Source organism: Meriones unguiculatus, chromosome 4 (genome assembly GCF_030254825.1).
Source record: "Meriones unguiculatus strain TT.TT164.6M chromosome 4, Bangor_MerUng_6.1, whole genome shotgun sequence".
NCBI classification, from domain to species: domain Eukaryota; kingdom Metazoa; phylum Chordata; class Mammalia; order Rodentia; family Muridae; genus Meriones; species Meriones unguiculatus.
The window spans coordinates 63,190,564-63,215,489 of record NC_083352.1 but is presented as its reverse complement, the minus strand read 5'-3'; the positions used below and the strand labels follow the sequence as shown (position 1 = coordinate 63,215,489).

At 59.4% G+C, this 24,926-nt stretch overlaps 2 protein-coding genes across 6 annotated transcripts; one reads left to right on the top strand and one right to left on the bottom strand.

Annotated features, from left to right (window-relative positions):
• Nucleotides 1-37: 37 nt before the first annotated feature.
• Nucleotides 38-10,173, bottom strand: Crlf1 (cytokine receptor like factor 1). 4 transcript variants are annotated; one of them, XM_060381980.1, is made up of 10 exons: nt 9,924-10,069; nt 4,917-5,198; nt 4,599-4,728; nt 4,294-4,463; nt 3,685-3,792; nt 2,834-2,991; nt 2,597-2,765; nt 576-763; nt 436-483; nt 38-253 (listed from the first exon to the last, which is right to left on the bottom strand). In XM_060381980.1, exons 1-10 carry the CDS (start codon nt 10,045-10,047, stop codon nt 233-235), a joined length of 1,398 nt encoding a protein of 465 aa, XP_060237963.1. In that variant the 5' UTR covers nt 10,048-10,069; the 3' UTR covers nt 38-232. The 4 variants fall into 4 exon arrangements, with proteins under 4 accessions (XP_060237963.1, XP_060237964.1, XP_060237965.1 ...); XM_060381981.1 differs by having other exon boundaries at nt 436-478; XM_060381982.1 differs by lacking the exon at nt 3,685-3,792 and having other exon boundaries at nt 9,924-10,173.
• Nucleotides 10,174-15,517: 5,344 nt separating this feature from the next.
• On the top strand, nt 15,518-18,836 carry Tmem59l (transmembrane protein 59 like). 2 transcript variants are annotated; one of them, XM_021638048.2, is made up of 8 exons: nt 15,518-15,724; nt 16,447-16,591; nt 16,679-16,776; nt 16,946-17,098; nt 17,532-17,634; nt 17,852-17,966; nt 18,046-18,163; nt 18,258-18,836. In XM_021638048.2, the coding sequence occupies exons 1-8, from the start codon at nt 15,569-15,571 to the stop codon at nt 18,384-18,386; spliced, it is 1,017 nt and encodes a 338-aa protein (XP_021493723.1). In that variant the 5' UTR covers nt 15,518-15,568; the 3' UTR covers nt 18,387-18,836. The 2 variants fall into 2 exon arrangements, with proteins under 2 accessions (XP_021493723.1, XP_060237914.1); XM_060381931.1 differs by having other exon boundaries at nt 15,519-15,724; nt 17,861-17,966.
• The last annotated feature ends 6,090 nt before the right edge of the window (nt 18,837-24,926 follow it).

Below are 24,926 nucleotides of genomic sequence, written 5' to 3'. Positions count from 1 at the left end.
AGTCTCTGACCACCTAGGCCCCAGACACACACACAGGAACCTGAAAAACTCCTTTATTTAAGAGACCCCTGGAGGGCCCTGGGTTGCCTGCCCACTCTGGGGAGCACCCGAGCTTGACCCGTCATGTGAACCAGAGCTGTGGCGTTTCTTTGGTGCCCGGAATGACAGTACAGAGGGGCTGCAGTTGGAATGAGCCTCCAGGTCTGCATGTGGCAGGAGGATGGCCTGTCCTTTAGAGTCTATCCGGCAGGACCTGAGGGCAGAAAACAGGTTCCACTAAGCCTGGAGCGCGAGAGTCCCCTGGGTGATCACGCAGTGAAGCCTGAGGTGCCTAGACGGGCTGCGTGCTCAGAGGAGAGCTCCCCCCTCAACGTCATCAAGAGTGGGGGGACGCCTCTACTCTGCCCCAACCCCTGCCCACCGGGACCCCCGTACCTCTCGCCGCGCCCCGTCTGCCCGAGGACAGGATCCCCTCATCCTGTGCTTGGAAAGAAGAGCGCAGTGTTGTGGAGGCTGCACATCCGGGTCCCTCCTCAGATTCCGCACCCCCACACAAGCCTCCCCCACTTTCCTACCTGGTTTCGGGTCTTATGTGACTTCTGCATCCAAGCACGCCACTGGTCGTACAGGCGGAAGCTAAGGTTCGAGCAGTACGCGTGCTTCTTGAGCCAGCCGAGGAACTGCTTGAGCTCGCGCCGCACCGGGCCCGAGCTGGGCTCGCCGCCCCGCGGCTCGCACACCCCTCCGCCCGGGCCCGGGCGCTCTAGAGAGAGTGGAGCGGCAGCGTTGGGGCTCTGCCGGCAGGGGGCGCGCGCAGGCCCGCAGCCTCCCATACCCGGCCTGGTGGGGGCCCGGGCAAGTTGGGCCGGTGTCACCCAGCCGGATGGAGACCGGCAAGGAGGACCAAGTTAGAGGGAGACACACAGGGACCCGGACAAACTAAGACAAAGACCGAGAGAGCAGAGGTTCTGGGGCTGTGCCCCCAGTCACTGGGAGGGAGAGGGGCCCCTCCTCGTGCACGCGTGGTAGCGCGAGCCTGTCATCCCGGCACTTGGTAGGCAGAGGCAAGATTGCTGCAAATTTAAAGGCAGCTGGGATTACCTGTGACTGTCCAAAAAGAGGGGAGGAGGGGGCTAGCCTCCAGCCCTGGTCCCACATGGTGGGAGGAGCCTACTCAAGAAAAAGTTCTGACCTCCACGCGAGTGCTGTGGCACACTCGCTCACGAAGGCACAGCATCCAAAAGCAATTTCAGAAGTTCAACTATATTAAAATGCAAAAAACATTAATAATAAAAGGCTCCTGGAAAGTGGATGACAGTTGTAGGAGATGGAGGCAGACAGCAAAGATAAGCCAGAGAGAATGATCCGGTGTGACAGGGTGTGGGGCTGGGAGGGTCAGGTAGGAGGCCAACCCCTGGGTCCAACCCCCAGCCGCAGCCATCCCCAGGCAGACCAGCGGATAAGGACATCGGCCTCACGTCATAAATAAAACTGGGGACTCGCTGACAGCCCCTGGCACAGCCTCGGCCCCCACAGCCCCTGCCGGCCTCCCCCACCCTACCCCCGGCCTCCCCAGTCTCCCGGGCGGACGCAGCCGCCTCCTGGCTCCCGTGCAAGAATCGCAGGTGCTGGGCACGAGCAAGGGCCAGAGCTCCAAGGCTCCGGCCCCTCCCAGCTGTGTTCACTCCCGCCCAGCCCGGAACCTGGAGGGGCCCAGATGGGGGCTGGAGAGCTTGCTGGAGCTGGTTCTGACCCTCTCCTCCTCCAGGACTCTCTGGACCTCAGTTTCCCCATTATCCCCTCATCACCAAAGTGAGCATGAGTCTGAGTTGGGGGGTTTCAGTGTCCTCGTGGAAGAAAGAGTGCTCTCTCCGTCTTGGGGGCTGATGGAAGGGGTTAGGGGATAGGAGCCTTCTCCTCTCCTGACTGCAATACTGTGGGGTGGGCACTAGCCTTGGACCGTGCTACCCAAACCTGGCAGATGGGGAGACTTGAGGCCAGACACTTCAAGCAATGTGTGTCATAGAATAAAAGGCAGGTCCATGGGCTCAGGAAGTCTGCAGGGCAAGGGAGTCATCTTCAGGCCCTCCCATTTGGAGAAAGGGACCCGAAGAAAAGAAGTAAGGCTCATGGCCAAATACTAAGGCAGCCTAGGCTACTTTAAATTAAGGGCTGGAGGGAAGGCCCAGCAGTCGAGACCCCTCCCCGTGGCAGGCACAAGGCACTGTGGTCTAGGGATTGTGTGGGTGGGGCCAAGGGATGACTGGCTGTAATGTTCTAGTTTATGTACAATTAACTTTTCTAGAGGGTCTAGGGTACTTGGGTAGAAACAGCCCGTTTCCCGTTCTCTTCCAACAGGTCACAGTGTTCTCCACCCCTCCCCAAATGTCAGGCTTAAAGTGTGACATGGCTAATCTCATGATTGTGGTGGTCATCGCAGCATCCTGTCTGGAAGGGGAGATAGGAGGATCAGGAATTCAAGCTCATCCTTGAGTTCAAGGACAGCCTGCGCCACCTGAAGCCCCTGTGTCAAAAATGAGAAGAAACGGGCAGACGGGGGTTCCCGCGCGGCCACCCAGCCTGGGGAGGCGCTCACCACTTCGCGGGGTGGAGGCAGCAGTGGCGTGGCTCCACTCGCTCCAGATTCCCGCCTTTTTCGACCCATAGATCCCGAACGGGTTACAACGCACTTGGACGAAGTACACGGTGCCGGGCTTCAGGCCCGCAAGCCGGCAGGAGGTCTGGTTGCTGACGTCATCCACCACCTGCACAGGGAGGGCGGGGTCAGACGCGAGGGGCGGGGCGAGGGGCGGGCCCGGGGCGGGACGGGCACCTTCCAGTCCACGCTGTCCTCCACGCGGTAGCGGATCTGGTACTTGGCTTGAAAGAGGAAATCCTTGAGGGCGGGTGGCGAGACCCAGCGCACACTCAGCTGGTCCTCCAGGCCCCCAACGCGGCTCACGTGCACGTCAGGTGGGGGGTCCGTGGTCACTGGGGGTGGAGCAGGCCTGGTCACTGGAGGTGTTTTTTGTTGTTTTTGAGACAAGGACTATGTAGCCCTGCTGGCCTGGAACTCCCTATGTGGATCAGGCTGGCCTCGAACTCACAGAGATCCTTCTGCCTCTGCCTCTCCTACTGCTGGTAATGATTAAAGGCTTGCAACAGTGGGTCCAGCCCTGAAGACTGCTTGGTGAGAATTGTCTAGGAACAGGTCTCCCCATGGTGTGACCTACGCTGGGACACCTGCCTGCATTTGCCGCACACACCTGCTGTCTACTGGCCCAGGCCTGACAGACCACTGTCATTTAATATTCCAGAAACAGCCAGCAACTGGGACTGCGAGCTGGAATCACCGGTCTCTGATGGAAGACACACAATCCCATCCTTGGAAGGACAGAGCAGCAAGCCTGTCCAACTGGGGCAGCTTAGCAGCAGCGCTCTCGCCCAACAGGCCCCCGTGGGCTCGCCCTGCCCCTCAGACCCCTGAGTCAGTACCGAGTCACAGCTGGCTGGCAGTGCTGCTGTTTTGGGCCCGGGTCTCACTGTGTGACCCGGGTGGCTTCACCAACCGTGGCCTTCCTGTGTAGGCCTCCCGAGTGCCAGGATGGCGAGGGGCTTTACTCTATTCCACCCCACAAGGGTGCCATCTGGCTCCATCCCCACGCGTCTCTGCCCCAAGCCCACCTCTGTTGCCCGGTCCATTACTGACGCCTAAGTGGGGCAGTAGTGGCAGCCACAGGGAACAACCCAGGGTTAGATGGCACTTCAGGATGCCAGGAAGACACCAGCGCTCTGGGGAGTGGAAACAAGCCTGGGGTACCCAGGGACCCTTCTGGGGAACCACAGAGAGAGCACAGGCTGCTCTCTCTCCCCAAATCCTCAGTGAGGCACTGGAAGGGTTAAATGGCCCAGGCTGCTCTGGGCTGGGAACACCCTAATTAGATTAGGTCCAATTCTGCTCAGGGATCATCCACTTCCTGCCTCCCACCCTCGCCCCCCAGCTCCAGGCCTCGGCTTCCTGGGGCTCCTCCCGACCTGGGCGCCCTCTCCTTTGTCCCCCAGGACTCCCTCCTGAACACCTGGGCTGCTGGGAGGGAGGGTGTTCTGGCCAGGTGTTTTCTGCAGAGTGGGGAGATCTCGACTGTCTGGGGGGAGTGTTTGCACCCGGCGGTAGCCACCCACTGCCCTGCAGCCGACAATGCTGGGCAGGCTCGGGGGAGGCTCTCATTCACGGAGACACACCCGGGGCTACTGTGGAGGGCCTCTACTGGACTCTCAATGGTCGGGGCTCACCCACGTCCAGGACGTCCAGGGTGAGCACGTCAGATCTCGCCGAGCCCAGGCGGTTGCTGGCCTCTACCCAGATCTCATAGGGAGTGAAGAGCGCCAGGTCTTTGGGGATGTGGCAGGAGTGAGGGCCTACAGTGTGGTACTCCTCGCATGTGTTGTCCTGGCCATACCACCTGTGGAGGCAGGACAGTGTCCTTTGAGTCCTTAGACGTGGTTTCTGAAGTCCCTGGGTTCAACAGGAACACGCTGGATCAGAGAAGGCAAGCGTCTGCCTGAAGTCACCCAGCACGGCTGGCCTGGCCACCGACCTCAGCTTGTACTTGAGCGAGTAGTTAGTGTGCAAGAATGTCTCCCCACGCGCACCCGGGGTCCAGCGGCAGGTGAGGTCTTTCATGTTCCGGGACCAGCAGCTGATGTTGAAGGGCTTCTCAGGGGGGACTGCAAGAGAAGGACGACAGATGGGGGCAGAGCTGCAGTGCCCGTCCTGGGCACGACCGCGCCTGCGCGCACAGTATTTCCACCCCCGCCTGCCTACGGCCCCGCCCACTTCAGAGGACCCAAACTAGACTCTCCACGTCTGCCACTGCTGCCCACGGTCTGTCTGAGTGTCTTGGGAGCCCACTTACGGCCAACATAGAGGCAGGAGCCAGCCAGGATGCTGCCGTCCCGGGCGTGGCACACCAGGTTGTCCCCTGACTGCTGCCTGGACCCGTTAAGGTTGGCCAGGGCCAGGGCCAGGGTGGAGGTGTTGAGTAGGCGGGACAGCTCAGGGGGCAGGCGGCGACCATTGAGGGTCCAGTAGAGGCCCTCAGCAGTGGCTCCGGGTGTGTCTCCATGAATGGAGCACGTGGCTTGCAGGGAGGAGCCGATGAGAAGGGTGGGGTCCTGGGGGCTGATCACAGCTGTGTCTGCGGTCAAAGAGGGACACGTGTCAGACGTGGGACGGGAGCCTAGAGTCCCTCACCCGCCTGGACGTCCAGGCGTCCGGAAGCTGGTTTTCACCCATCTTACAGACAAGCAGAAGCAATGAAGCAACCGCAGCTGAGGAACACGTGGCGCAGCCAGCACCTTCCTGCCTCAGCCAGGAGAAGGGCCACACACGTGTCACTCCATCCCTTGGAGGTGGAGGCAGGGAGATCAGAGGCGCAAGATAACCCTGGGGCACATAGAGTGAGTTTGATCCCAGCTATAGCTACAGGAGTCTCAGAAATTCATCCATCCAGGCCATGGAAATGGCTCAGTACATAAGGGTGATTGCTGCTAAGTATGAGGACCCAAGTTTGAACCCGGGACTTATATTGTGGCAGTGAGCCAACTTGCACAGGTTGTCCTGGAATGCTTACACGCTGGGACACACATGCAGTCACAAGCACAAAGCACACTTTGGCCTTTGGTGGGGGAGGGGGAGGAAAACAGGGTCTCACTGTGTATCCTTGGCTGTCCTGAAATTCACAGACATCCCTCTGGTGTTGTGATTGAAAGTATATACTTTCAGATCGGTGCAGTGCCTCATGCTTTTAATTCCAGCACTTGGGAAGGCAGAGGCAGGCAGATCTCTGTGAGTTCAAGGCCAGCCTGGTCTACAAAGCCAGTGAAGGACAGCCAAGGCTACACAGAGAAATTCTGTCTCAAAAAAAAAAAAATGCATTTCCACTGAGTGGTGATGACGTACACCTTTAATTACAGCACTCTGGAGGCAGAGGCAGCCAGATCCCTGAGTTCAAGGCCAGCCTGGTACAGAGTGCATTCCAGGACAGCCAGAGCTTTACAGAAACCAGACTGGAGGAAAGGGAAAAAAAAAGTGTACTTCCATGCCCAATCAAAACTAAGTAAGCTTTTTAAAGCAGCAGTTGGATTTGAGTAAGCCTTTTCTAGTATTTGTTATGGTTCCTGTGCATGTACCGTCACACGCACATGGACGTCTGCTGACGGGGCTCTGATTTCACCAGTCCCAGGGACAGAGCTTAGGTCGCCAGGATTACAGTCACCAAGGTGCTTCACCACACAAGATTTCCTGTCCTCCTTTCTTTCATTATTTTTAGATTTTGTTTGTTGGTTGGTTTTTTGAGACAAGGTTTCTCTGTGTAGCCCTAGTTGTCCTGGAACTCACTGTGTAGACCAGTCTGGCCTCAAACGTACAGAGCTCCGCCAGCCTCTGCATCCCCAGTGCTGGGATCAAAGGTGTGCGCCGTCACTGCTTTGTCTTTTTTTTTTTTTTTCCTACGCAGAATCTCACTATGTAGCCCTGACTGTCTTGAAACCTGCCATTCTCCTGCCTCAGCCTTCAGGATTCTGAGGCTCACACACATACCAACTACCCTCACACCCAGTCGGCAGTCCTATCTCTCCATACTCAGTCTTCCTTGGGTCACAGTAATGGCCACGTAGGAGTAGCCTCAGTCATGTGGTCAGCATGGCTACCCTTAGGGCAGCCCACAGCTGTCCTGCTCATGGGCTGGGATGGGGGGGGACAGCATGGCCTAGGGGAAAGAGAAGGAACACATCCCAAACCCTCTGACCTAGCTGGTGGCCATCCCGGTGCCAGTGACAGAGGATCTAGCTGGAGGCGTGTGGGAAGGTTCCTGGTCCCCCAGGAGACCAGTAAGCCAGGCTGCCCGGAGCTTCCAGTGTTCCCAGCCTCTCCGGGGACCTCCCCACGCTCAACTTTCCGAGGCTTCTTCACTCAGGGCAGGAGTCAGGCCTCACTCGCTCATCCAGTGCCTTCACTACCCCGAGAACTGAGGCCCCCAGGAACAAAGGCACAGCAAAACACGTGTCCTTACTAGGTGTGGTCGTTCACATCTTACACCCAGCACTCGGGAGGCAGAGACAGGCCAGTCTCTGAGCTTCAGGCCAGCCTGGTCTACAGAGTGAGTTCCAGGAACCCAGGGCTACACAGAGAAACCCTGTCTCGAGAAAACCAAAAACAAAGCCACAGAAATAGAAAAGAGAGAGGTAGAAAGTGACAGGAGGGAGAAGGTGAAGGAGGAAGAGAAGAAAAAAAATGAGTGAGTTTGAAGCTGGAGCTTTGAGTGCTCAAGGCCCTGGGAAGAGTTAGCAAGAGCCAAAGGAGGCGCCCACAATTGGAAAGGAGGCCCGTGTGTGCAAAGGCCCTGGGGCAGATGCAAAGGAAAAGGTTAGCAAACATTGCAGGGCTCCCAACCCTTAGGGAGGAAAAGTGACTCCCCAGCTGGGGGGGAGGGGAGGTTGATGAGATTTGTAAAAAGGGTTCCCCAGGGGTCTGGAAGAAGCGGGGCTGCACCCAGCCCCGGACTTCTAGCAAACTTGGTGGCGGCCCTGAAAGTCCCTCACACTCTAGGTGCACAAGGTGGGTGAACTTCTCCGAGCAAACTCGGAGGAGGTGGGTCTGGCTGTAGCCTGAGAGCACCGCTGAGCCTGACTCGGTCCGTGTGAAGGAGCCTGGGGAGCAGGCCGGGGTGGGGGGTGGCAGCCGGCCGCCCGCTAATTCGGAATTCCTCCGGCATGAACTGGGGCGTGCCAGCATCTCTACCCCGGCCCACCCACCGCTTCCTGCCCGGGCGCCCCCCTCGGCTGGCTGGGAGACCCCAGGGCCTGCACTCCCGGGCCGTGCTCACACCCCTCTGTCCCTCCGTGGCCTTTGTCTGGCCAGGACGGGGACTCTCTGGGGGGTCCTGGCTGGGGGGTACTGCCCTTTCACCACACCCGCCTGGCCTGGTTTCCCGGCAGCTGCAGCTGCCCTTTGGGGCTTGGGGGAGGGGGACGGTCAAGGCCAGGACGCCTGGACGGGACAGCCCAAGCTGCCTCCTCGGGGCAGCTGGGACACCCCACCCCAAGCGAACTCAGGACACCTGGCACGCCCTCCCCGAGCCGCTACGCGGCGGGGAAGGTGTCCTGGGCTGCGGCGTGGGCCTGGCACCCTGCAGCTCCGGGGATGGAGGACGCCAGCCTCCCTCTTGGCTTCACAAACAATGGGCCGAAGCCACTGGGTGCACACATGCCAAGCGAGCCGGAGCAGCAGCTGACGACAGCCCCCCAAGCCTGGAGGGGGAGGCCGCCCTTTTTCTTCCTCCTTCCCTCCTTTCCCCCACCGCGCCAGGGCCTGTGCAGCCTTCTTCCCCTTCCCAGCGCGGGGCTGCCGCCGTTATTAAAAAGAACACCATGTGTTTTAAAAGGGAAAAGTGTGAGATTCCCTGGAAGGCCGGCGGGAGGGTGGCCTCCCTCCCCAGCGGCCCTGGCGGCCGGGTCTTGCCCCGCCGGTACCTGCACACGCTTTTACGACCCAGCGGCCGGCTGGTCAGGTGCTAAGACACACCGTAAGTGCAAACAGATTGCAGAGGTGTGAGAGCCTCGCTTAATTCCTCCCCCAAGGCGGGAGCGCGCCACCCCCACCCGCCACCTTCGCGGGGGCTCGCGGCCCTCCCAGGAAACAAAGCTTGGCGCTGTCGGTGGCACTGGGCGACTAGCCGGGCCCGCAGACACCGGCTCCGCAGAGGTCCGGGTGCCAGCCACCACCTGGCCGGGCGCGGCGGGCAGCCGACCGCGGAGTCCGTCCCCGGAGGGGGGGCGAGCAGGGCCCGCGGACTCGGCACGGGCTGCCCCGGAGTCCGGGCGCAGCGTGGCGCCCTGCGCTGTGGCCTGTGACTCGGGTGGGGCGGGAGCGGGGGCACGTCCCCGCGCTCGGCCACACGCGTGCCCCGGCGCGGGCTCCCGGACGACTGTGGGAGCTCGAGTGCTTGCGTGTGCGCGCGCGTGTCGAGGCTGGAATGCGAGCGCCGGGATGGTGTGCGAATCCGCATCTGGGCGCAGCGCGTCGGAGGGCAGCGACGGGACTCCAGCCAGTGCGGCTCTTTTGTGTGTCTTTGGGTGTGTCTCGGGGAGGGTCTGCGTGCGGAGCCCGCATCCCGGCGGGGGGCGGGGGCCCGGGGCCGGGAGCGCCTCCGGGGACAGGGGGCTCCCGGCCCCGAGCCCCGCTGGGCGCCCCCAACAATGAGGCCGGGCCGCGGTGCCCGGGCACGCTCGCTCGTTCGCTCGCTCTCCTCTGCGCCGGGATCGCCGCCGCCGGCGCCTCTCAGCCAGCGCCGCGAGCCCCCGGTGCTGGGGACCCCGCGGACCCGAGGGGGAGGGGACGGCGCCGGCCCCGCCGAGAGGCAGGTCCCGGGGGACCCCGGGCCGCGTGCCAGGCGGTCAGGGTAGGAGGCCCCCATCCCGCCCCACCCTCCCCGGGGGCTCGGCGCTTCACGGGGGGAAGGGCCCCCACTCCGTCCCCGCACCCAGCTCGGCGGGGCCCCGCGTGCGCCCCCGGCCGGGGAGGCGTCTCTTCCGCCCAGAGATGGAAGCCGTAGACGTGAGCCCCAGGCGTCCCGCACCCTCGAGTGGGTTCCCCGGCACCGCGAGCTCCCTCAGGAGGAGCCTGGCCGGGCGGCCTCGTCAAGGAGACCCAGGTACGAGGCCTGCGACGCTCCCGGGGCGTCCTCGGGCCATGGGGCGCTGGCCCTGTGCGACCGCAGGTGAGGGCGCCCCGAGGGCCGCCTTTCTTTGTTCCCAGGCCGTCCAGGTGGCGCTCGCCCCTCTCCCCTCCTCCGCGGCTGCCCCCCGGGATGCCCGAGCCCGACTTCACCGGGGCGGTGGGGCGCAGGGCGCGCGGTACTCACGGGCTCCCGATCCGCCCCGAGGCACCCCGAGGACACAGAGCAACAGAGGCGACCACAGCGAGGGCAGCGGCCGCGGCGGCCGCCGCGCGCATGGGGCGGCGGGGCCCGGGCGAGCGGCGGGCATGGGGGTGGCGCGCAGCGGCCGGCGACGGCGACGCCGCGGCGGGGCGGGGGCGGCTGGGGGCGCAGACCGGGGCTCGCGGCCGCCCGCACGTCGCCGGGCGCGGACAGCGAAGGCCGGAGCAAGTCTGAGCAGCCGAAATTGACAAGGCGCTAATGCGCCGCTCGCCCCGCCCGGCCCCGCCCCCGGCCCGGCCCCTGGGGGGGGATCGCGGGCCCCGCACCGGCCTTCCCACCGCCCGCGGGCACCGCGCGCCCCGCCCGGACGGCCTCCGCCCAGCCGCCGCCCCGAGCGCCCCGCGCTCCCGCGCGAAGCCCCCACGGCCTCCCCTCGGCCCGCGGGACCCCCCCCGTCCCCGCCCGTTTCGGGCTCCCAGCCCCTCGTCCGGGACCCTGCGCCCCCCACCCCGCTCCGTCCCCCAGCTCGCAGCCCGCCGCCTTTCTAGGGTTCCCCAGGGCTCCAGGGCTCCCCGCCTTCCCCGCCCCTCCTCTGGCCCCCGGGCCCTCCCGGAGCAGTACCTGAGCCCGCTCAGCGTTTCCAGCCCCTCTTCCTTCTCCAAGGGCTGGTAAGCCGCCCCCGAACCCCGTGCCCTGGGCGCCCGGGTCCCTCCGCCCCCCCCCCTCCAGAGTCCTCCTTCCCCCTGTCTCTCGTCCTCGCTGCGCAGCCTCGGCCGCACAGGAAGAAACAGCCGAAGGCACCGAGCCCCGGCCTCCGGGCCCACCTCGCCCGTCCCCCTGCGGGCGCTGGCTTTAGGGTGTGGGCAGCGCTCAGGGAGCCCCCGAGAGTGGGCACACGGCAGAGTCGCGTCCCTTGGCGAACGGGCCCAGAACCTCGTATTCCTAGTTCCCAGAGGAGCATCGGTGCAGGAGTTCTCCCTAGACTTCTTCACATCCCCCCCACGGAAAAATCCACTCAGCGGCCCGCGGGTGGGGTGCGCCACGCGGTGAGTAATCGCTGCGGCGGCAGCCGCCGCCCGCTAACCCAGGTAACGCGGGCAGCCCCGAGCAACGCATAGTTCTCTTGGACTGAGCGCGGAGTTCTTTCTCGGGGGTATTTTTGTTGGCCACTGTTTGGGGTTTGGGGGACCCCTCCCGGGCCAGCCCAGTCCTGGCATCTCATCTCCCTGATCGCTTCTTCGACTCCACCCTGTCCGGATGCCCAAGAAGAGAAGGGAGGCCCCTGGCCTGCAAGGTCTTTGCTGGTGGGGTGGTGCTTGAAATGCGAGTTCCCGGGTGGTCCCACCCCACTGGTTGGGGAACGGCTCCCAGCCACAGCTCCCCGAGAGTTCGACTCTTCCCTGCGGGCCTCAGCCCCTTCCTTAAAGGTCCCCCAGGTAGCTTCAAATGACAAAGGAATGAAATAAAAACGAAGGAGGCCCCTGCCATTTTGCTGGGGCCAAACCAGGCCTCTTGTGCCTCAGTTTCTTCTTTTGCACGGTGGATAATTTGGGGGCAGCTGAAAAGCTGATAGGGAGAATCAAGTCCGGGGGATAAATGTCCCCCAGTGTTAAATCTGAGGAGCACAGTAGGGTCCAGAGGTGGCTCGTTGGCCTGCAGGTCCCCTCTGAGAAGGTGGCCAGGTGGCCTAGTTGGTTCTGTGGAGGTCGAGGGTGCTGGCCACGTTTCCAGGACGTCATTGTCCCTCCCCCACCGTGCCTGCTTCTCTCCGGTTCCCAGCATAGGTAGGGAGGTAGGAACTTGGGCTCCTGGGAGGCTTTTGAAGTGAAGATCTTTCTTTTATTCCTTCCGGAATGTGTACCTCCTCCCTGGTCCCGGGTGGAAAGGCCAGCTTCCCCATGCACCCAGGTGTTGTAGGCAACGACCTGGAGCTACGGGACTTCGAGCTTTCCCCTCTTCCCACACATACAATCCATCAGCAATCCCGTTGGCCCTGGTTCCAAAACACGCCCCCATTGAGAGATCCTGACACCCCCCCACCCCCGGCTTGGTTCAGGCCCCTCATCCTCTACCCTGGATGTTGCAGGGCCTCCTCTGGGGTTTCTTTCTCCTGTCTTTGTTTTAACCACAGGCCAGAGCGGGCTCTGAAGGACTGAGACCCACCTCTGCTCCAGCGCCCACCAGGCGCTCTCCACATGTGCTGCCATCTCCAGCCTCCTGGCTGTTGTGGCAACTGCCTGGCTCCGTGCTTTCAGGGCCCTTTCTGTGACGTCCCTAAGCCCTTTTTAACGTCATGGCCACCTTCACCCTCTTATTATTGTCTTTGTAGCATAGCCATTCATCAAAGCCTGGGCTCTATAGCAGGCCACTTAACTTTGTAAGCCCTGAACACCTGAGGGCCCTCAGACCGCATGCTGGGCCCAGTGAGGGCCAGGAGAGTTCACACAAGAAGTCATGAAAGAAACCTGGCCCTCCAAGTATCCAGAAAACAGCCCCAGCAAGCAATGGAGCACAGGGCCTCAAAGTAGGCTCCACACACCTCCCTTCGCCGTGTGACCCAAGCTGGCAGACATCTCTCTCTGGTTTTTGACTTATGTCCTCTGGGTGACCTTTACCCTTTTGGGTAATGATGTTGACCTTAAGGTGCAGCCACCCAGTCCCTGTCCTCATAGGCCCATGGAATTAACTCTTTCCTCCCCAGTCCAGGCCTCTCTGCTTAGGAAAGGAAGGTAGTCATGGTGTACTTTCTGACAAATATTGACCTAAGTCATTGAAGGTGGCTGGGAATGTCAGGGGTGGCTGGAAGGGCTCTCTATTAGTCCTGAACTCTTCAGCCAGGGGTCTCCTGTAGGTTTAAATCAGGGAGATTTCCTGAGCCTCAGATTCCCAGATCCGTACCCAGGCTCTGAGGTGGAGCGGCAGGGTGGGTGGACACCAGGCCTGTCTGACTTCGAAGGGCAGAGCTGACCTTCCTCCAGAAGCGCCTCCCCACTCCTGCCTGTACCTGCCCGTGCTCTGGGCGAGGGTCTGGCGCAGGGCCTGTGCCTGCCCCAGCCTCTCTCCCCAGCCCGGGCAACCCTGCAGTGGGTGCTTCACCTCAGCTTCATGGTGTGCTAAAATTGAAGTGTTAGAGGTGGGCTGTGTGGAGGGCCAGGCCTGGGCTGTGTGCCCTGGGGCCAGGCCTGGGCTCCTCGTTCCTCTGCACCCACAAGACTGGTGCTGCGTCCCAAGATGGCCAGACGTTTGGGGGGAGCATCGCGCCCCTCCTCTCATGGCTTCCCCCAAGTCAGCAAGCCTCGGCGCCACCCAGCCTTGCTGGGCGACACTCCGCTTGGGGGTGGGGGTCAGCAGGGTCGTGCCGAGGGCGGCCAGGGACAAAGGGCGCTTGTCTGCTGCCCGCCTGACCCGGTGGCTGGTTCCCGGACGCCGGGAGTCCGCTGATTCACGCGGACAGCGCCCCCCGCCCCCGGCCGCGCCGCCCCGGGGGGTAGGAAGTGGGGGGGGGGGACGCGGGGCGGCGGCGAGTCAACTTTCCCTCTTAAGCCCCGAAGGAATGTCGGCGGATTTCCTGAAATCCGACCCCGGCCGCCCGCCGGCCGCCCGCCCCTCACCTGGACCAGCTCCCCCGGGAACGCCTGCAGGGGCGCCGGGGCTCACCTGGGGGGCCGGGGTCAAGTCCTCTTCCGCTTCCCCTCAGCGGCCTAGAGGAGCGGAAAAGGTGGGGGTGGGGTGGCTGGAAGCCATCAAACTCTTTCAGCCCCGCGGCGCTGCGACCCAACCCCTCAAGCCTCAGTTTCTCCATTTGCAAACAACTACAGGACGCCCCCCGCCCCCGCCACACATAAGGTCTCACGTAGCCCAAGCTGGCCTCAAATTTACAGCCATCCCCCTGTCTCAGCCCTCCCTCTAAGCCCCCCCACACACACACCGTGGCAGCCTCTGCCAGCTCTCTTCTGTATCCTGTCACTTAGGCCAATTCCCTGTGCCATTCCGGGTTCCGATGACCTAATTTGGAAGGGTGGCCAGCCCTACCCTATAGGTTTTTGCAAGAAAAAAAAAAAAAAATAGTCGTGACAAGAAAATCTTTGTTGAAAGGAGTGTTTGTTTGAAATGAATGAAGGACCGTAATTGCGGAAGGGTTAAGTGCCCGGGACTCTGCAGATGGCAAGTGTGAACTTGAATTCCGGCTCTGCCCAGGCGCCCGGATGCCAGGTTTCCCACCTGTAAATTGGGGAAACAGGCTTTGTGTTTGGTTTCTTGAGCCAGGGTCTCACTCTGTGGGCTAGGCTGACTTAGAACTCACTTCGTTGTCTAGATTTGCCTTGCTCTCGCTGCGATCCTCCTGCCTCAGCCTCTCCGAGTGCTGGGACGATAGGCACCCGCCAAGCCGTCTGGCTGGGGGGACCGCGGGGTCCCGGCGCGCAGGGCCGGTCCCCGGGTGCCCTGGTGGGAGGCAGGCCTGGGCCCGGAGGGGGAGGGGAGCGCCGGGATCCAGATGTTTGGGTCCGCCAGGCACAGCCGCGCCTGATTAAGCCACGTGGGGGCCGGCCGGGGCCGCCGAGATGAAAGCGAGCGGCCGGCGCAGCCCGGGGCGCGTCATCCCCTCCTCCCGGCCGGAACCTGCGGCTCCCGTGACCCGGCGACCCCGAGAGCGGCCTCCTCGTCTGCTGGGAGGGGCGACGGGACCCGCGGGCCGCAGGCACCTGTGCCAAGCAGGCCCGTGGGGCTCGGAGCCTCCGCCCCGCGCCGGGGGAGAGGAGGTCGAGGGGAGCGCCGAACCCAAGACGAAAGCGACAGTCCCTGTTTGCTTCAAGTTCTCCCACCAGATGTGGAAAAGTGGCCTAGAGGCCCTGCCAGGGCGTGGGGCCTCTGGGTTCCCTCAGGGCTGTTTCTGGGCTGGAGAGGACGGGGGCCACCGCAGTGCTGTGCCCTAAGGTCCCTTCCCCGGAGCGGCAGCGTCCCGCAGGCAGCCTGGCCGGGGCTCGGCAGCTTTCCCAGCGCTCCCGTGCCGTCGCCCGGCTCCAGCCTGTGGCGCCCCTGCCTCTGCTGGCCTCCCTTCTCCTTCCCGCCTCCTTCTCCACTCCCAAGTCTTCCGGACACCTTCGGTCCCCTCCTCCCTCGCCGTCGCCTTTCTCCTTCCAGCTGCACCTCTCCCCTCCCCCACCTTGCCGTCCTCCCCTTCTCATTCTCCTAACCCCCTCCCCATCCATTCTCCTAAGCCTTCAGCCTCTTCTTCCTTCTCCTTCGCTGCCTCCTTCTCTTACGGCCCTGTTCTCCCTCACCCTCCCTGTCCACGCTCCTCGTCCCTTCTTTTTAACTTTCTTGATGAAGGACCCTGATGTTCTCTGCCCTGGTTGCTCGTGGCCTCCCTCCCTGAGTGGCCTGAGATAGGCCCATCATGCTGTCTAGCCAGGCCCCGTTTGCCATTCCATGGACCACAGGTCCGTCTGGGGGCACAGACGACGAGCCATGAGCATCGCGATGTCCCGGCTGGGGGGGGGGGGATTCACCTGCCCGCCCCACTCGCCGCAGCTCCCCCTCTTCCCAGGCTGCCTCGCTCAGTGACGTCAACACCTGGTCCCGCATTCCGACGCCCGCACCGGGGCGGGCGCTGCGCACGCTCGGCCATGGCTGCGGCACGGCTGCCGCTGCTGTTGCTGCTGTTAGCGGCGGCGTCCGCCGCGCCAGCGCCAGCGCATGACCCCTTCGCCCCGCAGCTCGGGGACACCCAGAGGTGCCAGCAGCGGTGTCGCCAGCGCCACCCTGGCCCGCCGCCCGCGCAGGTAACAGAGGGCCGCCCAGAAACCCCGTCCTGGAAACGACGGTGGAGACCCTTAGGTGGGGGAGGGCAAGCGAGTCCCTGGTATGGAAGTGCTGGAGCCTGGGGGCCTGGAAGGAGAGGGGGCCTGGATCGGGGAACCTCGAATGTGGGAGAGGTCCTTACAAGGTGAGACGGACCCTCATTTGAGGCTGGGAAGTCAGGGTAGAGCATCTTCGGGGGGGAGGGGCTGGGGTGCCGGTGCTGAGGGCGGCTTGAAGTGGTGGTGGGGGGCTGTCAGCACTGCCCTTCCAGGGAGGGAGGGAGGAATCGGGCCCTGGCTGAACAGTGTGTGGAGGGGGGCATGCTGAGCCCTCCTGAGAGAGCTCCCACACGGCGCAAGGCGGTGGGCGTCTGCGCGACCCCGTGTTCGCCCTTCTCTGCTCTCCACGTTTCTCTCGCTGCTTCTTCCTTGAGCCAGCCTTGCTCCTGTGTGCCCCTAAGAACCAGCTCTCTGCTTCTCTCTGAGGAGCCCTCTGCCAGCCTGGACCTGGAGACCGCTGGGTCCACTCCTCCCGCCGGGACCTTCACGCCCCAGTCTGAACAGAAAGCTGCTTTCTGTTGCTCAGAGCCGCCCGCAACCCACGAGCCCAGCTCTCCATCCAGCCTCAGCTCGTTCCCGGGCTCTTAGGGGACCCCAGCTCTCTTCCCTGAGGCCTCTTGCCTGAGTCCCTATCTCATTCCCAGCCTGAGCCGGAAGGTCCTTCAGAGTCCCCAAATAACAAGGCCGTGCTGGCCAGCGCTTGCGAGCGTGGTTGTCGGCTTTTCTCCATCTGTCGCTTCGTGGCCAGGAGCTCTAGGCCCAATGCCACGCAGACAGAGTGTGAAGCAGGTGTGTCCCCAGGCTGGGTGCACCGTGGGCCCGCAACAGAGGCGCCCTGGGAAGCGGCCCCCGGTGACGCCATCGTGTGGCCCACAGCCTGCACTGAGGCATACGTGAAGGCGCCGGAACAGCGGGCCTGCAGTGACGGGTGCTGGGGCCAGACCTCTGACCCTGAGACCCAGCCGCAGCAGCAGGTGAACCCCTAACCTAAAACCCCCATTTCAAAACCAGACACCCAGGAGAGACCGAGTTCTCCCCCTAAAGGACCCAGAGAACACAGCTGACCCCTCAGGGCAGGCGGAGTCAGGAGGCCAGAGCCCCAGAGTGAGTGTGTTGACCTGGCTGTTGGGCTTCCCCTTCCAGACAATGGCTTCGGAACCGCCCACTGGGCCTCTGGCACTCCTGGACTTATTCTCCACGCTCTGCAGTGACCTTATGAGTTCTGCCCAGAGCTTCGTGTCCTCCACCTGGACATACTCCCTTCAGACAGACAACCGGAAGGTGGTGGTGTTCCAGGTAAGAGAGTTGTGACAGGGTGAACCAGAGTGACATCCTGTGGGAGAGCTTCGGCCGACGTTAGATCCGTTCTTGCCGTCCACGTGGGTTCCAGTGAAGGAACTCAGTTTGTCCGGCTGGTAGACAGCACCTTTATTCGCTGAACCATCTTGCCTGCTCTCCAAGTGGGCGGTTACAGGAATAGGAGTTTACTCTGATTGGCACAGGTTGGGTCACATGACCATCTCAGCCAATCACAGGAATTCCGTGTCCTTGGCCTGGGCATCTTCCTGTTCTGGGGTTAAGGTTAATGGATATTGCCCAAGCGTGATGTTCTCCTGCCCGACCCCGGGGAGAACTGGGGCACCTGGACAAGGAACTGCAGCCCACTTGGGTCTGAGATGAGCTTGCTGAGATCAGAAGGTGTCTCTGTGACATCCTGTTTCCTGCTCAGACCCAGCCTGTGGTAGAAAGCTTTGCATTCCAAGGGAGCCGTCTGCAGCGCGTGGAGGTGGCCTGGACAGGGCCCCACCCCGAGGCCCTGGAGGTGCACGTGGGTAAGATCGCAGCAGATCTATGATCAGCCTCACAGGATCCATGGGATCCCAGGGTTCATGGTCAACCTCCACATTCTATGGTTCATATCCCAGGATCCCTTGCATCTGCACTCCAGCCCTACACATCCTCCTGCCCAAGTCCCGGCCTCCCTTTCCCTCCTCACCAGGCTGGCCTCTTAGCTGAGGCCAGGGGGGTGAGTGGTTCCCTACCTTTGAGACCCCGTAGACCCCTTGGACAAAGTGAGGAGGGCTAAGACCCGAGTGAAGACCAGCAAGGCCAAGGCAGTGTCCGAGGACCAACCAGAGAGTGACTTTCTCAGTTGCATGTCCCGGTGAGTGCCCGTGGGCTTGGCCGGGCCGGGTGCCACTGCCTGAGGTTCAGATGGCTGAGCGGTGCCTGCCCTGGAACAGGCGCTCGGGGCTGCCTCGATGGGCCTTGTACTGCTGTCTCTTCCTCTCCGTCCTGGTCATGCTGTGGCTGAGCTGCTGCTCTCTGATCACCACCCCGGGCCAGCACCTCAGGTTCCAGGTGAGTAACACCCATGGTGGCTAGGGAGCGGGTTGGCTGGGCAGGTCTCTTTGCCCTGGGATCTCTGGTAATCCAAACAAGCCAATCCCTACAGCCTCTGCCTTCAGAACAGCATAAGGGCCTCCTGGTGGAGTCCAGCTGGCCCTTGCTCGCACCCCCACCGCCTGCCTGTGAGGATAGCCTGCTGCCTTACAAGGTGAAGCTTGATTTGACCACACTGTAATCTCCGGCCTATTGCCAAATGCAGGGGCCCCTTCCTACGTGTTTACTCCGCACCCTGAAGTCCAAGGTCAGGGTGGAGAACCAGGCTTGGGTTCATCTACCCCCTAATCCTACCTCCCTCTCTTTGACAGCATATCCCTTAGTCCCCTTTAGACAAAGGGCCCTAAGTGGCTGGGAGGGGAAGGTCTGGCCTACCTGCCCCACTGTCTTGTCTTGTTGGCTGCTGGCTTTTTGGCTTTACTCACAAGTTCTGACTATGAACCTTGTCTGCGTTGCCTTTTTCTTTCTTCGTATCCTTGCCGTGGGGGCTGAGGTCTAGGGGTTCCCTCTGCTAAGGTTCTTTTCCTTCTTTATCTTTTGTGACCCAGCCCCCCAAGGAAGGAATGGTGGGGACTCCCTGCTGGGAGGGGATGAGGAAGAATAAACCTTTAAATAAAGTGAATAAAAGATAGAGTGGCTATTTTAGTATGTGCTTGAAGAAGTCTCCTGATAATTTTGTGGCTATTGGGTTTCCCTTCCTACTTTTAGGGGCAGAGCTCTGTCCTAGGGCACCTGGTAAAGGATTGTAAGCAGGAGCTCCATCCCTGAGCACACCCTAGCCCCTCACTAGGGCATTCTAGGCAGAGGCTCCACCCCCACCCCTTCCTTAGGGAATTCTAGGCGGGTGTTCCATTCCTGAGACAAGCCCTCGCTGGGGAGACCAAGCAGTCTTTGAACCATTGAGTTCTTCCTCCTGCCTTTATTGTGCTGACTTGTTTGTTTGTTTGTTTGTTTGTTTGTTTTTGTTATGTAGTCCAAGCTGGCCTGGAACTGTCAAGATTCCTTCCTCAGTCTAAGTGTTGAGGTGACTGGGAGAGTGTCAGTGACTTTTGAGTGTATTTTCAGTAGTATGAACTGGGAGCCCTCTTCTGGCAACCAGAACATTGTGTGGTTCCCCCCGCCCCTAAGTGGCTGCTCTAACAAGTTAGCCCAGTTCTCCACACCACTTACAAGGAGCCCATCCATTCCCCGGGGCCTCTTTCCCTTATTTCATGCTTGTCTTCTCACAGCTGACAGCCCCAGTCCTCTCCAGCTTCCCACCGGTCCTATCTGGTAAAGAGCAAGTGTGATTACGGACGTGGATGTCTCCTGATTTCTGTTGTCACACAGCACCCCCAAATCATACTGTGCCAGCAAGGCCCCCATGAGCCAGTCCAGTGTTATCTCCAGTCAGCTCTGTGGAGACACCAACCCTTACTCGCTGTAATCCGGCCACAGGATCACAGGAATCTCAGCCAAGCTGGCCTGGAGCTCCTGATCCTTCTTAGCCTCGTCAGTGCTGAGATGACTGGTTCCTCCTCACCCATCCACACCGGCCCAGCTTCTAAGTAGCTGAGGTTGGCCTTGAACACCCGATCCTCCTGCCTCCATCTCCCATGTGCTGGAGTAGCTTGCCTGGGTCCCCACCACCTAGTTTATGCAGTGCTGGGGACAGAGCCCTGGCTTCACACACATACTAGACAGTGCTCTGTCACCAGACTGAAAGCCCCTTGATCCAATTTGAGCCTTGTGTTACTTGGAGTCTCTTCAGCTGTTGAGGCTCTCTGTGGCTGTCTACCCTGTCAGCATGATTTACTCAGATCATAGGGGATTTGCCACAGTTCAGTGACACCTGAGGTGGCTTGGGAAGGACTCCAGTGTCCCGTGAGGAACTCAGGACCATCCACCAGTTATATGAGCTGCTGGTTTCTTCCAGAGTCTCGGGAGACAGAAGCCTCTGACCACAGGGGTGAGCCTAAACTTGGAGCCTTAGTTTTCCAATCGTCCCTGAAGTTCTGTTTGTCGTCACCTGGTATACTATGCAGATCAGGTGGTGGCAGGTGTCTTGCTGGATTCATGGCAACCTGCAGCAACAACCATATGTGCAGGTGGCACAGGATTGCCATGGAGCCAGTGTCCTAGTCCCCTGCCTACAGCCTCTGCCAGGGCCAGAGCTGTGGGCACCCAGACTTGGTTTTGCTGCTGACACTGGACACACTTCAGGAAGGATGGGGACTTTTGGCCTCCTCCTAGAGGGAACGGAGAGCAAAGTCAGATTCCCACACTAAAGTTGCTTCTTGATCCCCACAAGGGCTGTTCCTTGTGCCTTGAAGGCTGTTCCCTGTGCACTCCTGATCAGCTCTTTGGCCCGAAGGACTCTCCTGAGCCTCCCAACTCTGGCCCGCAACCCATGTCACAATGTCTCAACTATAGTTTTTATCATGTTGACAACTAAGCAGTTGCTCTTTCACTTGTGTGATGATTGGTTTAACAAATGGTCCCTCTGCCAGATGCGACGCACTGGCGTCTTGGTCACAGCTGTGTCCCACACACTGAGGAAGCCATTCTCCATACATCTTTGTCGACACTCTCTCCACTCCGCCTTGGCCTTGCCCTGCTTCCCACCGAGCCACTGTGGCCCCATGCCTTTCCCATGAGCTCTTTCTGGCACTTGATTAGGGCCTTCTACATCATGTCCACCTGGAATGTATTGGAACATTCTGGGCTTTTGTACAGTGTTCCAAAAATATTCAAATGTCTGGGACATTCTAGAATATCTTCTACTCTGACTAAAGCAGGGATGGCACTGTTACTTACAAAGGCCATCTTGACCTGAAAAAAGCATTGCCTTCCCTCTTGAACTCCCTCAGACTGCTGCATTTGTGCAGTTCTTACCATCTGGAATGGCTGTTGTCACTGACCAGCATGCATGTCATGGAGGTATATTTTTCCATTAGAATATACTTCAGAAATGTTCCAGAACTTGAGGGCAGGGTTTTAGCCTGGTATGAGTGTACTTAAATTCTCAACAATAGCCAGGCATGGTGGTGCACACCTTTAATCCCAGCACTTGGGAGGCAGAAGCAGGCAGATCTCTGTGAGTTCGAGGCCAACCTGGTCTACAGAGTGAGTCCAGGATAGCCAGAGCTACACAGAGAAACCCGGTCTCAAAACAAGGTAGATGACTCCTGAGAAATGAAACCTAAAGCTGACTTCTGTCCTCCACATACATGAATACTCTACATGAACACAACGATATAAAACAATATGAAATATATGAGCTTGCTTTCCATATTTTTGCTTGCAGGATAGTCACGGTGTAGTCACAGTCAGCCAGCAAATCTGTTTTCTTAAGTAAACTCTTCCAATGACACCCTTACCGTCAGTATCTAGAACGTGCCAGGGTGTCTTTGCCGTCAGAGAGCCCCTTCCCTGGGCTGTCATAGGAACAGACTCCCAGCCTGCCCACAAGTTCCAGGGCACCTGGCTGCTTCAGCCTGCGGAGGCTGGCAAGGATGAAGAGTGGCGGCCACTCCTTTTCCCTTGCTCCTTGCTGGCCCTTGAGCTCTGACACTGAACTATTCCCTTACCTTGTATCCAGCTGCAATGTTCCGGAACGTCATCATGCCTAGTGCTTTTTGTATGACTGTATTTGTTTATCAGTCTAACTGATGTTTTGAGATGTTTTCAGTTTGTGGCAGTTTGTTTGTATTTATACCTTTTGGTAAACAATGTAAGGGCCTGGAAAAATGTCTCAGTGGTGAAGGATACTTGCCTCCAAGCCCAAGAACCTGATGCTGACCTTGGGGCTCACATGGTATAAAAAGTGAACTGACCCCCACAGTTGCCTGCTGATTCCCACATGTCTACTGTGGCGCACACACACATCTGCATGCAGGCACACAAGTAAATCGAATTCTAACCAACTACAAATGACTTATAATGAGGTGGTGTCCTTCCACCAAATTTTCTTTCCGTTGGTAGTTCAGAATGTGGCTTCATTTAGAAGTTTTTTGTCAGTGTAATATAACGAGATTCAGATAATGTCAAAGTGGGCCAGGGTAAGCCCTCCATACCAAAATGAAGTTTATTTTCTTTATTCTTTTTGCATCTATCTATCTATCTATCTATCTATCTATCTATCTATCATTTATCCATCTATCTTTTATCTATCATCTATTATTTCTCTATCACCTGTCATTTATCATTTATCTGTCAATCATCTATTCATTATCTATCTATCTATCTATCTATCTATCTGTTTGTGTGTCTGTCTATTCTGAAGAGAAGCCACATACCCGACGGTGTGTGTGGAGGGCAGCTCACCATTTGCAGGAGTCAGCTCTCTCCTTCTGTCATGTGGGTTCCAAAGAGCAAACTCAATTTGTTGGGTTTCATAGCCAGCACCTTCACCCACGGAGCCATCTGCCTGCCCCAGTCCTTTAGTTCTCTTGGAGAGAAGCTGAGTAGCTCAGGCTGACCTTGGCGTTGTGCTTTTCCTGCCTCAGCCTTCAGAGTGCCGGGATAGCAGGCGTGCACCTTCACAAGCAGCCTAGAGCATCTTGTTAAAAAAGATAAAGCAGGAAAACGAAGGGCTAGAGATTTCCGTGACTAAGCACTGTTTGCATTTGCAGAGGACTGAGGTTCAGTTCCCAGCACCCACACGGGGGCTCACAACCACCTGTAACCACTGGCTGGTCCTTTGCTATGTGATCCTGAAGCTCCTGAGGCCTCCAGAGCCTTCTGACCTGAGACAGGGGTGACGCACAGGCAGGGTCCCCAGGCATGCTTTCTTGCCTGTCTCTAGGCTGTAGTTGTATGTCAGACACGTGTGTTGAATTTGCACAAGTGTGAAGTGTGCACACATATGGACACCACTGACTGGGGCAGCATGTGTGGAAGGCATGCAAGCTATGGACCTCTCTGCCAGTGGGGTTGAGCTTGCATATAACACAGCTGGAAGAAAACTCAGAGTTGACCTTGGGCGGAGGAGGATGTGTCCCCAGAGCATGGGCACTGCAGAGACTCCACATTTAGTGTTTACAGAGCAATGGCTGGTGTCTGTCAGTTTGTATAGCATCATCTCCTGGGGATTTTACACAACGTCTGAATACCTACTGTATTTCATTGGGTTTGATCATACTTTATTTTGTTTGTTTGGGTCTCAGGTAGCCCAGACTGGCCTTGAATTTGCTGTCCAAAGGCTGAGCTTGGACTCCTTATCTTACTGCCTCAGCAGGCTTTGGGAGGCCAAATTTGGCAGTTGCTGTGTGCTTTTACTTGAAGGAGTTGCACTTTCTAGCTGACTGGCTGGCCTTTGCTGCCCTGGGACATGCTGTACTGACAAACCCACATTGGCCTGTTTCTCTGCCTCCATGGAGCTATGATTAAAGGCTTGTGCCTCTACACCTGGCTCATACTTGGGGTTTCATAATAGTTCACCAGCTCAGAGGACTAAAGAAAAACTGAGTTCAAGGCTTGAGGGTCCTCCAGGACAGAGTCTGGCTTGTAGTGGGTTGAATGCCTTAAAATCCCTTTTTCAGATGGCTCCATGCTCCACAGAGCCCTGAACAGGGAGGGATGGTGGAGGGAGCGAGGAAGAAGGAAGAAAGAAGGAAGACCAAACAACAACAGTAATAGTAATAATAATAATATAGAGCTAGATGTGGTGATGCATGCCTGTCAGCCCGGTGCTGAGGAGGATGAGACAGGAAGGTTTAGCGCAGTCACCCGAGGAGGTGAAGTCGTTGTTTCTAGACAGGGTTTCTCTGTGGAGCCCTGGCTGTCCTGGAACTCTCTGTAAACCAGCCTGGCCTCAAATTTACAGAGAGCTGCCTGCCTCTGCCTCCAGAGCTTTGGTATTAAAAACGTGTGCCAGCACCGCTCAGCCGTCAGACACCGTCTTTAACAAAAAGAAGACAGAAGAAAAGCCGCGATCTGGGCCTTTGAACTGTTGCTGAAGGTTGGGAGTCCATTCAGTTTTTGATGCGGAGGGTGTGGAGGCTAACGGTTCTGAGCACGCCGTATGCTGGCAGAGATAAAGCAGAGGGCTGGAAGTCAGACGGCTGGCTTCAGGGTGGGAAAGGGATATGACTCGTGGCAAGGTGCTAGTGACAGGGGTCTGTTTGGTTCTCTCACTCATCAGGACAAGCAGTCTGAGCCATAGAGACCCCGCCAGCGCTCAGCCACGCCCACGTCTGTGCGCCTCCTCGCTCTCGCTTCTTTTTCGCCCCACCCTTCATGGCGGGACTCACACCTCTTGGGCCAGGCCCTTTCCCAAAGCCTCCCGTCTCGGCAGTCCAGACCCTTTCGTCCTGATCATCCACGCTCCCCGCGACCCAACCAAGTCCGGATTCCTCTCCCACCCCTGGCCCCGCCTCCGCGTCGACCACGCCTTCCCCTCATACCTGACGCATTCCTCAGCAGTGTCAGCTCTGCGTTTACCCTGGAATGACCACGCCCCTCTCAGACCAGACACTCCCCTCATCTTCTTGGGCTCCCTCTCTTCTCCAGGGCTGGGTCCAGTCCTTTTCCCCTCTCCTGGTCCAGCATAGATCTACCCCTCAGGAACGCCCTCAGTCCTGCCTTCCCTTTCTGGCTATGTTGGGAGGTAACATGGCTCCATTTTCTGCATAGGCCATCCTGCAACTCTTTCCACAGCCGAGGCCCCTTCCCACTCACCTGGGGACCCGCCCCCAAGACACCGCCCCTCAGAACCAACCTATACTCCCGCAGGGCATGT

Coding starts and splice junctions, on each gene's coding strand:
- Tmem59l (XM_021638048.2), top strand. CDS start 15,569: ATGGCTGCGGCACGGCTGCCGCTGCTGTTGCTGCTGTTAGCGGCGGCG. Junction 16,777..16,945: donor AGACCCAGCCGCAGCAGCAG/GTGAACCCCTAA, acceptor TTCCCCTTCCAG/ACAATGGCTTCGGAACCGCC. Junction 17,635..17,851: donor GGCCCTGGAGGTGCACGTGG/GTAAGATCGCAG, acceptor CCTACCTTTGAG/ACCCCGTAGACCCCTTGGAC.
- Crlf1 (XM_060381980.1), bottom strand. CDS start 10,047: ATGCCCGCCGCTCGCCCGGGCCCCGCCGCCCCATGCGCGCGGCGGCCG. Junction 3,793..4,293: donor CCTGGACGTCCTGGACGTGG/GTGAGCCCCGAC, acceptor TCCACTCCCCAG/AGCGCTGGTGTCTTCCTGGC. Junction 2,766..2,833: donor AGGACAGCGTGGACTGGAAG/GTGCCCGTCCCG, acceptor CTCCCTGTGCAG/GTGGTGGATGACGTCAGCAA.